This window comes from Fulmarus glacialis, unplaced genomic scaffold, assembly GCF_000690835.1.
Source record: "Fulmarus glacialis isolate BGI_N327 unplaced genomic scaffold, ASM69083v1 scaffold32927, whole genome shotgun sequence".
Taxonomy (NCBI): domain Eukaryota; kingdom Metazoa; phylum Chordata; class Aves; order Procellariiformes; family Procellariidae; genus Fulmarus; species Fulmarus glacialis.
In genome coordinates this window covers 30,408-43,007 of record NW_009221853.1, presented here as the reverse complement: position 1 = coordinate 43,007, position 12,600 = coordinate 30,408, and the positions used below count along the sequence as shown (strand labels likewise).

At 42.9% G+C, this 12,600-nt stretch overlaps 1 protein-coding gene across 1 annotated transcript in view; it reads left to right on the top strand.

The window, feature by feature from the left end:
• The window catches only part of IDUA (iduronidase, alpha-L-), a 12,241-nt gene extending 3,545 nt beyond the window's left edge, over positions 1 to 8,696 (top strand). Inside the window, exons 6-12 of the mRNA XM_009581262.1 lie at positions 1,054 to 1,270; positions 1,867 to 2,082; positions 2,691 to 2,812; positions 4,128 to 4,253; positions 4,856 to 4,932; positions 5,728 to 5,828; positions 7,990 to 8,696. Of these exons, the coding sequence (XP_009579557.1) occupies positions 1,054 to 1,270; positions 1,867 to 2,082; positions 2,691 to 2,812; positions 4,128 to 4,253; positions 4,856 to 4,932; positions 5,728 to 5,828; positions 7,990 to 8,090 (960 nt within the window). The 3' untranslated portion in view covers positions 8,091 to 8,696. The remainder of the gene's footprint in view (positions 1 to 1,053; positions 1,271 to 1,866; positions 2,083 to 2,690; positions 2,813 to 4,127; positions 4,254 to 4,855; positions 4,933 to 5,727; positions 5,829 to 7,989) is intronic.
• Positions 8,697 to 12,600: the final 3,904 nt, after the last annotated feature.

Genomic DNA, 12,600 nt, shown 5'->3' with positions numbered 1-12,600 from the left:
TCCTCAGCACTCCTGCCCCTGCAGGAATTGTAGCCTGGCCCCAGACCAAGCTCAGCTCTTGCCCCTGCATAGCAATAGTTCCCACTGCAGGCCTGCAGCTCTGTGAGCCACTACTTTATACAGCATCCAGAGTCCAAGCGCTCCTGTGCAAAGTAGTAACTCCCAAACCTGGGAGCCTGTATGTCACCCGGAAACAAGATACATCTTATCAGCTGCTCCTGTGGAGACAAAGGCTCCCAGCTCCTTTAGGCTGCATACAGAAGCAGTCTTCTCCAAAGCAACAACTCACTGACTGCATTGCAGGGAGTTTGTGAGAGCGAACAACAGTGTTTGTAATGACATGGTGGTATGAAGGGAGAAAAAAAGACACATCCAACGGAAAATTGACACTTGGGTGGATAGGAGCAGGAGTCCTGTGTTCCTTCAGGGACACAACTATGAGACCTTTTCAGTTATCAGCCTTCTGAAGTTCTGTTTGATTCTGATACTTAGGCGCAATCTGGTAAACAGAGAGCTTGGGAGCTCTGACATTTTGCAGGAAAGCAGCACAGCAACCAGTGAAATAGCGGGAGAACTAATTCCACGTTAGCACCAAGTGGGTAAAATGACTCACTGAGGAACAGAATCCAGGACCAGCTCCCAGACACTCGTGTAATGGGTACAAAGTAACTGCAGAATTGGAGAACCATTTAGATGTAATTCAGATGGTAAATCCAGATTACTAATTTAATATGCAAGACAGAGGAGCATCATTTGTAGTGCAGTAGCCAAGGAATTATATTCATCATTTTTGCAGAGTATTAGTAATAATTATTTCAGAGACTTTTTACTGGCAGAACTATGTGGATACTTCAAATTTTCCAGTGATTCATGTATCACCGAAAGAATAGTTTCTCCAAGAGTTGTGAGGAACAGTTCAGTTTTTCAGACTTTTCTAAATGGCAGAGTGATAGCTCTTTTCAATATGCTGTAAATATTTTTTAAAAATACAGACATCGTATGTTTGTTGGATTTTCTCCAGGGTTAAGTTCCATCTTCTCTATGACTTCGCAGATAATCATCCAGCATCAAAACCTGCTCATTTCCAAAGCCAACAACACCATCAACTACACACTGCTGAGTAATGACAATGCCTTCTTGAGCTACTACCCCCATTACTTCACACAGCGGACTCTGACAGCACGTTTTCAGATGAACAATACAAGGCCACCTCATGTCCAGATGGTGCGGAAACCAGTGCTGACTGTCATGGGCTTGCTGGCACTGCTAGGTATAGTAACCACTGATTAAAGAGCACATCGATAATCTCTTCTACCTAGAAGCTTCTTACCTAAGAGAGATTATTCCAGCCATCTCACCACTGATAAAAGCAAGATTTCTTTTACCCTCTGTTTACCAGCTGTGTTAAGAAAATGAAACTTCATTTCCTCTGAGAAATTAATAGCTCAGGATATGCTCCTGACAGTCTGTTATCCATTTGATTTAATTTACTGCTTTGTTTATAACCTCTGTATGCCAACCACTCCTTTTTTGTTGACTGGTACTTCCCTCATGTGCCATCACATCAGGCTGCAAATGTCTTCAAGAAATCCCCACAGCTGGAAGACCTATGCAGCATACTAAAGGGAGATCTTAATTCACTGTTACATGCTGAGATGTTGCTAGCTGAACTGCTACGCATAAGAACTGCTGTAATATGTGCATGCTCTGCTGTTGTAGAATAAGCCTGACTGAATGCTGTACCTGGTAAAATAAGCTAGAACATAGCTCAACCTATAGATTCCCATGTTTTGACCCTTCCTGTATCAGAAACTGATACAAGACTGACTAGCAGTGATGCTTACAGAGTTGTCACATTTTTTAAAGGAGAAAAGCAGATTTTTGCAGAAGTGAACAGCAGTGAAGGCGAAAGCACTCAAAACAGCACAATTGGTGTCCTGGCATCTGTGCACACCCCGAGTGAGATGCAACCCTCAGACAGTTGGCAAGCTACTCTACTGATGTATTCAAGTGAGGATAACAGGACTTCATCCAACATCAGCACTGTTACAGTGAACGCCACCCACTTCCCCAAACTTAGAGGTAAACAAAAATCATATAGGCAGCTCACATAATTGTTCTTTAGGCTAGAACATCTGCTGAAACGCTTCTGCTGTGTTGCCTTTCATTGCCAGAGTTTCATTTGCTAACTTTCATCTTTTGGGCACTCCCAGATTTTCTGACATATGATAGTGCTCTTCTAGGAAAGGCTCTTTCCTAATGCCTGCACTTTGACCCTGCCTTTAATGGCAGCTGCAAGTGCTACCTTTTTGGAAAGCTGTTAATCTCAGTGTCCTTGGCTGAATATTGCCAGGCAACAATTCCCTTACTGGGATGACTCCAAGACAGCCAACATGACCACATGATTACACAGTTGATGCAGTTGTCCAACAAATGTGCAGCACCTGTGCAAAAAATAAGAGGGTTTCAATTCTGATTATGGAAGTAATAGCTCGAAATTTGAACTTGGCAAATATAAATTGTAGAGCCTTGTAAAAGTGCTACCCTTGTGACTTTCCAGTAGAAGCCAGACTCCGAAGTGCTGAAATCACTTTTGAGAAGATAGACTTAAACACCTTCTGCTAAATTTATTCTTGTTAATCTTTAAATACAACTAAAGAGTTTACTCTCTTTTATTTGTGTTCCTAAAGAGCTGGTGTATGTGACATATTACCTGGATAACAACCAAACCAATCCCTACCTGAAGTGGAAAAGGCTAGGAAGCCCTGACTTTCCTTCCCCAGAACAGTTCCAGCAAATAAGGGATGCTGAGGTATGACCATGTGTTTACTTGAAGTGTTGTATGGGTAAAGTGCTTGTCAACTGGTTAACTACAGCTAAAGAAATCAGCTCAGGTAGTAAAAATTTCCTTAGCCCACAGTCATGTGCATCTTGTATACATACGAAAATGCACTTGCAGTCACGCAGAGAAATGTAGCTGATACACAACTGATACCTTTGCATTTACATTATACAAGAGACTAAATGTAGATGACCAACTTCATTGCTACTGGCCTAACCTTAAACTAAGGAGGCAGAGTTGCTCCAGAGCAAGTTCCATCTTCTCTCTGAAACTTCAATGGGCTTTGAAACCCGTTCTGTTTTGTCTCCCCAGAGAAGTCACATGTGTATATTACAGAAGGGCCAAATTGCTGCATTAGAGAGTTGAAATGAACCCCCCTCAGTAACAGAAAACAACCAGCTCCCTGAGGTGGAAACTACCAGTGCAAGTTTAGAAGACACTTGGCATCTCTCAGGGGCTCACAGAGAGGCCTGCAGTTTCCCCTCATCCTCACCAGTTCTGCGTACACCCTAGAGGGGACTGAGGGGTAGGTCTTCTCTGAGGACTCCTCTACTCCCTACTGAGAAAAGCCATGCCCAGATTACTTACTGTATGTGAGAATATGTGAGCAGCCTGTCACTTTAGCTCCCTCTCCCATAGTCTCCCTATGCATTCAGACCCACGGGTTAAAATAATGAAGGCCATCTTTGTCCCCTCCGCAGCCACAGACAGTAATTGCCTTCTGACTTTGGTGTACAGTACTATGTCTTCCCTTCCCAGTCACCATAACCCACTATTGCTAAGGTCTGTGGGATACTACAGGAGCCATCAGATCTTCCTTCAATAGGGCAGCAGCAAGGTTTTAGATACTCTTGGCCATCTGGTGAAACCTCATCCTCAGAGACCAGCTGAGTGGCTGTTGTAGCTAGCAATAGCTTTCACTGCACACTGGAATCCATAGCTGAGAGACGGGCGTGGGTTTTAAAGACACTAGCCTGAAAGGCACGCATGGGAGGTTACTAGAATTGAGAGATTGCGCCTAAAGGACATTTGTGATTAACCCAGTTTGTGAGATGGACAAACCTTCTGTTTCCTGAAGGGCTGGAAAACAGGTGAGATGATAGAAAAGTCTCCCAGCTTGAAGAGCTTTGATGGCTGTAAGCCACTTATCAGCACCAACTCTATTGGAAATTTATAGTCCCAAAGTAAATACACAGTCATGTGTTACATCATACACTGATGTAACAGTTGGCCTTTAGGTACTGTAATGAAAGATTACTCACAACACTTCTCTCTGGCTCCACAGGACCCAGTGGCAACAGGCCCATTCCCATTTCCTGAAGGTGGCATCCTGACGCTGAAGCAAGACTTTCCCGTTCCCTCAGTCTTTCTTATCCACATCTGTGCAAGACCCAAATCTGTTCCTGATCAAGTATGTGTTGTATTCTACTGTCAGACTCACCAAATTAGAAACTACTTCCTGCTTTAAGTCTCACTAAGAAGAGCTGGACTAGCATTTGGGCCTATTATTTGTTAAGACCATTCTTCTCTCCCTTAATGAGAAGGCTCTCCAAGGCATAATTCAAGATAAAGCATTCCACAGCAAGTGATAGGAGCCATCATTGAGATAAATGCAAGTTTATCCATGGTGGGAAAATAATGCAGCACTGGAAAGTGCAGTATCTTTTTTAAAATCACATCATGTGCTACCAGCCTTGACAACAGCTCTCCAGTTAATAATTGATAGCTAAAAATAAAATGGAATCGTGGCTGTTGTAGATTAGACATCTATATCTGCTCATTCAGTCCCACTCATGTTCATAGTCCCACCTTCATAGCCTCTGAAGGTCCTCTGCAAGGTTGACAGTTTGGAGACATAGGCTACAAAGCCACAGAGCCAGGAATTTTATTTTTTCCCCCAGTCTCAATGGAAAGAATCAAAGCAAATAATTAGCAAGGCAGAATGAACATGGAAATCTGACCTAGCTGATTGGTTTGTACAGTTTTCTTACATGGGCATGTGTCTTTGGACAGGTGACCGGTGTTCGTTTGATCCCTCTCACAAAGGGGCAGGTCATTGTGTTGTGGGACGATGGCTGTGTAAATTCAAAGTAAGTAGCTTTTAAAGTAAAATGGATATAACCAAGTTACCAGCACATTACTCCCTAAGTTGCCACCAGTCCTACAAAGTTAAACGAGTTCACAAAGTAATGACTACTTGCTCCTTGCGAGATGCTACAGTGCATTTGTCTGACAAAATGAACTGTAAGGACCTACATGCAGTAACTACGGAGAGCAACCCTGACTAATTTGCGGTCTGCGCAAAGGAATCTGCCTGTTGCACACCAGCATCTAATGGCATTTTTGAGGGACTTGCCTTCACCATAGCAGACAGCAAGATCCATGATAAAAGTTACATTAGCAGCAGGTGCCTAGGTGGGATCTTGCACATCCCTGTTAAGGGATGTGAGCTGGAAGAGGAAAACCTCCAGTTCCTTGCTCCAGCAAGCTGTACTAGTCTGGAAACCCTCTGTAGATGAACTGTTAGAGGCGATCAAGTATACATCCAGGCTCCCTCAGGAAGCACTGACTTAGCTCCTTTTCAAGCCAGTCTCCCTAGACTCTTCAGCCTTGATAACCCTGGGTTGGGGGTGAAAGGTGTGTAACAGTTTGTGATGCTGCAAGTACCCAATATAGCAAGTCAGTCTGGGCGTTCTCCTGTGGGCTGCTGGAGCCGTGGTTCTTCCTAATACTGACAATTCATGCCATCCCACATTTGGTAGGGGTGAGTCAACTGAATATTTCCTATTTTTGGCTGCCTTTGCTGAAATGGTCCTGAGATTAGGATTTGATTGCTCACCGCATTATCAGTTGTATTTACTGAGCTGTCTGCTTTTCTTTTCTAGATGTATAAAGACATTTGAAGTGGAGTTCTCACCAGATGGAAAAGCATACCAGCGGATTAATGCCAAAGACACAATATTCACTCTCTGGGTCTACAGTCCAGGTAAGACAAGAATATGCATATTATGTAATCTGTCATGTTAATAGTGCCACTCATGAGTGTGTGAAACATCATTTAGTAACTACAGAAGGTATGTAGCTTGCTAGTGACATAAACTCCCATCACAAATAAGACCACATCCCTTCCTTTAGGACTACGTTCTCAGTGAAAGCCTTATTCTCCAGGACAAGCACTAATTGACAAATAGTCATGAGGACATTATTAGGAGTATTGCCATGAGTACATTCCTTGTCACAGAAACCAAAGTCACCCACTTGTGGGCCTGGCAAGCTCCCGGAGAGGCAAAGCAGCACTTTTGTCTCTATTTGTAGCTGGTGTAGAAGCATGCAAAAATGAGAACAAAAAAATTGCTCCACATGACCAGAGCTTGGTGTTGTGCTTTTGGTAGTAGACTCACAGCAAGGCAAGTCGAGGTTTGGGCTCAGTTCCACGGGTATTGGCCATGACTTTGCGTAAATTTGTACAATGCTCTTGGGGTAGGGCAGTAGGAGCAAACTGCCTTGGTAACACTTGTTTTGTACCACTGAGTCTTGAGGTGTTAGACTGCCTAAGGATTTGGCATAAACACACAAATAAGTGAGAGGTCACGTCCGCCTTTCATGGAGCAGTTGGTTGTCTTGCATTTATCATGTTCTGAGGTGCTCCAGGGGAAGGTCACAATTCTGCTCTCATCGTGATTACCTGTCACTGTTCACATACCCTTTTATGGCTTGGCAATCTTAAGCTATTGAGGTGCTCCCTTGTAAAAACAAAAGAGGTTCTCCTGTAGGACAGTTTGTCCTAGCTATCTGAACACCTAGCCAAGGAGAGACCCCTCTCTTTGCTGTTTCCTAGAGCTTTCTCTTCAGTCCTGACTAGCTGCCTAACTTTTAGATGTTTCACATTAGAGGGCAGCGAGTTTCATCTTTGTCAACAGGCAAAGCTTCTCCCAGACCTGTAGTCATTTCTCCTCAAGTACAGCCTAGATGCAGTAGAAACATACCCAGATGAAAAACGCTGAAAGAAGGCAGTGATGTTTTCTTTGGGTATTTTTTTGTTGGTTTTTTTGGCTTTTTTAACCAAATGTGGTCTAATCCGCAATGTGACTGTCCAAAAAGTATTACTAATAAGCACTGATCAGAGCTATGTGAAACACAGACAGACCTTGCCTCAGAGTGATACTAATAAAGAGCAATTCAGAGAGGTTTTTGCCAGAAACATAAGCTCATCTTAGCCTGAGAAAGGCTTAGCATCAGCAGTGGGTGCATAATAAAGTTCAGAGCTATTATTGCAATGTAAAGGCTACACATGTAAGCAAAGACTGTAAATCATGGCTAAGGCGAATCTCTGAAATTAGGATTCATTATAACCTAACATCTGGGGAACCTACCAGATTTAATTGTTTGTTTCAGAAACAAAAAAGAAAAGACTGCTTGAAAAAATCTCACATCTCAGCAGCCTTTATTGCTAGGTACTTCCTTCTCACTTACTATTTCTAGCATTCTTTTTCTTTTAGAAAAAAAAATTAAATACTAAAGCACACATAAAAATCAAGTAAATAGATGAGAAAAAACATTTATATTGCTTGTGAGGTTAAAAAGTCTGCTAGTGAAGGCTGTGTTCTTCAAACTGGATCAAAGATGAAAACCAGTAGAGCCACAGAACATCAACTCACATACCTTTGGAGCAAGTGGCGCTGCTTCCTGAGTTGAGCAGAGGGTTTTCAGTCAGCCTGCATGCTTCTTGTTCTGCTTCTTTGTTGATCCTGTCCCCACATAACCTGTTCCAAAGGCACAATACAGGCAGAAAAGTAAGTCAGAAAAAAGGAAATTACTAGTTGTGCGTTGCAGAAGATGTCATAACCTTCTTCCAGAAGGATTGCTGGGAGAGCAGTCCTGTAGCTGTACTTGCAAACCCTAATGAGGAGAGAGGAGGTCCTTAGTGTAACAAAGAAAAAGAGCCAGTACTTGGCCATGAGGAATTTATAATCATTTTTAGTTAGACAGGCACAGACACATTTACATAGGGTGCAGAACTGATTTCACCACTTCCCCAGCTGGTTCCACAAACCTACATTTTATAGGAGTAGTGCCTGCTCCACATTGTCCAAGCACCACAGGTGTCAGCCTTTCACAGTGACCATTTCTAACCTTTTCATTTGCAGGAAGCTCAGTCTCCGGCTTTTACAGAGTGCGTGCCATTGACTACTGGGGGAAGGCAGGCCTGTCCTCTCTTCCTGTGGAGTATGTTGAAGCTTTCAAGTGACTCTGAAGAGTGGTGCCTGGCTTGGTGACTGAGTGGTGTATGCTCCCTGCAAATGACAACTCCCCAGAAAGATAAACTCCTCCCAAGCTGAGAAGGGAGTATCAAAAGGACCTGATGAATGCAAGTTAGAAGCAACTGCTCCTATTAACTCTTCAGAGCTCAAAAGACAGCATTATCAAACAGCCACAACTGACTACCCAACTGGTACAACTGTAGGAGGCTGTAGGACTGGGATTCAGCCTGGTAACTAGGAATTATGGGAATAAATATTTATTATTCCCTATTTTACACTGAGCTAATGGCCAGGACAAACCGAAGATTTATAGAGGTCACAAACTGCAGCAGGAACAGGACCATTGCTTCACTGTATGAGTGAGGATGGCAGCAAAGGCACAACGAGGACCTGACTGAGAGCGAACTGCCTGCCTCAGCTGCCAGGCTGTCTGGACATAAAAGTTTGATTGAAAAGCGCACAGCAACCAGACGCATCCGGAGCATGAAGTGAAGGATCCCTGCTTCCCCGCCAGTTAGTCACACATGCTCCAGTGGGTTATTTCAGAGCATTTGTGGCTGTTAATTTGATGCCGGAGCCATCCCCCTCACACAAGCAGAGGAAGGGGTAGCAGCTTTTCCTCAAAGGGGCACTGTGGCCATCAGCCACTGCCTCTTTGTGGTGGAGGCTCTAACCCTGAAAGCCCCTCTTCCTCTCCATTGCTGTCACCTAGCCTGGCCTTCTACAGCTCTTACAGCTAACATCTCTCCCCAGCGTGCCTCCCCTTTCAAACTGTAAGTGACATGAGGCTTGGCTTTGGGTGGCCAGGAGAAAGCTGAAATGCTAGTTAGAGCCTTTTGTGTTTTCATATTACAGGGGGAGCACACTCTTGAATGTAACAGGGCTGCTACTGACAACCAGTTAACAATTAAAAACAATTAACCAAGAACAGTTTGAGCTTCTGTGCTTTGCAAAGCACGTGCACAAGCGAGTGATAGCCCCAGCTCATGGGCTACAGAACACCTCTGGCTGTCCTTGCAGCTGCCAAACACTTTATGTAACAGCAAAGTTCCCTGAAATTGCAGGGGTGTTTTCTTACTCTCCCCTTTTCACAACTGGCTCAGTTTGAACTGTGCCTTTAAAATGCTTGTAGAGGGAAGGATAAGGCCAGTGAAAACAGCTGGAGTGTTTTCCATAAGAGGAGCAACTTTGTCGCACAAACAAATCCCCTACTGCTCTCTTTGCTGACATCAGCCACCTCACCAACATAACAACAAAGACTGCATATTTGATGAAACACTCAGGCCTCAGACAAAAAAAACAAGTTTGCACCGTAGGAGAGAGCTGATCTACGTCAAGTGGCCTCACTTTTACAGCACAGAAAAGAAACATACACAAAAAGTCAGTACATATGAGATGAGGCCTTGTATCTCCTTACCTTCTGGTTACTTGTTCATGTGTTTATGCTGAAAGTTAGCCTTAAAAGATTCATTTTGTCGCAGAATTCAGATGAAATATTTCTTGCCTCACTGAAGTTTGAATAAGGAGGGCTTGTCACATCCTAATCTGCCAATTCCTTGCCCATAAAGGCTTGTGCCGAACAGAAAAGGGCCACTGGAGCCTACTTAATTGATAACTTCCTCAGTTTCCTGAAATTTCCTTTCAGAAAAGTTAGTGAGAAGTTCTACTTGGATGGAGATAGTAAAAATACATTTCAAAGTTGTTATAACTGCCCCTAAGTAAAGACTCAGAATATGCAGTTAAATAAAATCTAGCGGTTAAGACATACTGTTTTCCCAGTATGAAGTGGAACCACAGAAAAAATGACTTTTAGAAATATTCAAGTATAAGTCCGTGAGAGATTTCAGTGCATCTGAAGCAGGGGAGGATACAGGAGCTTGAGAGAACAGTTTACCCTGTTAGGATGTCCTATTTGAGCAGCCTTCTGCTTTCAAATTTTCCCACACCGGCAATCAGAATATAGCATCTTTATCAAACCAAGGACCATGCACTAGTTACAGGTGTTTGAAAAAAAATGAAGCATAGCTGTCGTGAAGAGTATTGATTTTGCTATGCAGGGATGTAGTAGAAAATGTATAGGTGTGCAAATCATGAAAAATAGATCAAAAATCACTGCCTTGCTTTATTTAGCAGACAAATTTAAATTACACCTCACACAACTGAGGTCAGTAATGGCATATATGAGGCAAATGATGCAGAGCTGATGAGTCCTGGTGGAATGTTTGGCTTTTGCAAAAGTGCAGAACAGAGAATGGCGATTCACTTAGTTTTTCACTGTATTGAAGTCTGTCCCTGTGGCAAGTGATTTCCTTTAGGGCAAGTTACCATCTTTTAGAAGATTTTAGTTCTGCTGGCCCAGGATTTCTGCTTCTCAGCAGTGACAGACATGAGGCTTGCAGCTGCCTCTTTGAAGTGGTTTGTAATTCTCATGCTTACTTTTTTTGTCTTGTAAAAAGCAAAGTAAGAGTGCTGTTTTCTCTAAAGTTTCAAGGTAAAATTTCATATATTGTTGTATTGCTTATTGAAGCCACAAAAAAGCAGAAATGTTATTTGCAAGGGCAGAGCTTAACATGTTGTAGATGCAAATAAAATCCAGTTTCTTAGGGTCAAGTCCAGCCACTTTGAAAATCTGTCACTAGGTCCCTCTTTTAGGGTTTTTATATTAAACATCATCCAAAGTGTGGAAGGCACAGTGCATTTTCAGGTATTTTCCTGGCAGTGGCAAATATGCATGGAAAGCAGAGCTAACCAAAAATGGTGCACTGTCTTGTTCAGAAACAAGTTTTAATATTCAGCAAGATTGGTTTTTTCTTCTTCATCTTCTTTGCTACTTTGGTATAAACTTATTCCTTTAGGCAATGAGCAAGGCTAAACAATTGCAGCAGAAAAGAGAATTTGGTATTTCCATGCTTGAATTTATTTCCAACAAGGTACGGAAGTTTTGGACTGCCCTTGTCTTTTTTATAATTTAATGTCTGCAGAAAAATGCTATTTAATACTTGAAACTTGAGTTTTCTGTAACTATCTGTCACTTACTCTGTCTGATAGGGCTTCCCAAATTGCATGTTTAATTCTACTAATCTCCTCCGTTACCGGGCAGTGATCAGCCCCCGCCCCCAGATTTCAGGAGTGCCAGATGTGCATAGCGCTAAGTGTGAGTAGCAGATGCTTAGTAGTTCTGTAGCATCAGAACCAAAGCAAGACTCCAGAGCTCTCAGGTATTTCTCTTGCTGGCCATAAATCCAAATAGGAAAATCTAACCGCAACTGCAAGATGAGATTGTTTGCCTGCTCTTCAAGCAAAAGCTTCTGAGGCTATGTAACACTTTTGCAACTGTTTGTTAAAATGGATGCTAGGGAAAAACCTTTCAAAGGAGTGTTTTATATTGTCTAATTGTGTATATACTGCATTTGTTACCATCTTTTGTGCCACCCAATAAAACCAGGTTTTAATCTTTCACATGAACCCTGTAAAAACAGGATCTGATCATTGTGTTCTGGAAACTGCTCAAAACTCTTGTGTCAACAACTTAATCTGGGGAAGTAAAGCCTATTCTCAAGATATAAAAGATAGCTTGATTGGTGCAAGTTCCTACATTACATAAAAATGAAGCGTGAAGGGAGTGTGAGCATAAGAAATTTCAAGGCTGAAGTAGGAACTTAAATGCATAGATCGCCTCAGTTACCACAGCCCAGGGAAAACTGGTCTAACTCAACATGGTATCATAGCGTCAGATCTCAGGACTTGCAGTGTCCTTGCTGGGAGGAGGTTCACTGGCATGTGAAGGACAATATCCTTGCAGGGTTCCTCCTGCTGTTGCACAGTCGTAGCCTTTCTGCCAGCGCTAAAGGACCTCCTGAGGACAAAACAACAGTCCTTTTCACCTGTAAGCAGCTTTTTCTTTTCTCTTGTTAGTGGAAAGTTTGTGCAGGACAGAAATTATGACTTGGGACCTACACATGCACAAAAAAAAGGAGTAATAGACTGGTTCTCATCAGCTGGCTCAAGCAGCAGACAGAAGTGTGTCTGCCTCTAGACATACCCTAGATGTTTTATGTTGAACTCAAGGGAATAACAAGAGAAGTGTAAATCAGATCAGACTACACTCATAGCTGCCTGCGCTACCCTACCTCGTCTTTCACATTTCCTGCAGTCAGTGGAGAGAAATGGATATGAGCTAACTCCCATCTGTTTATTAACTCACCAGATCATATGATGAGGGCCTGCATGCGGTCCTGATGGGAACGTGTTCCCCCAGTTCCTCCAAGAACAAGGCAGATTCCTTGGGGCATGTATAAACTCCATGGTGTATTCTCCCAGAATCACCACTGTCGTCCTATGAACCTGGAGGCACAACCTTGTGTGGCTGAGGAGGGATTTCACTGTCTAACTCACCTGGACAGACTATAGCAAGCACAATAAGGATGCACTTGGTCCTGCATTATAGATCCTTCTTGCTAGAACTCCCATCTGCTCTGGTCATACAGTTATTATAAC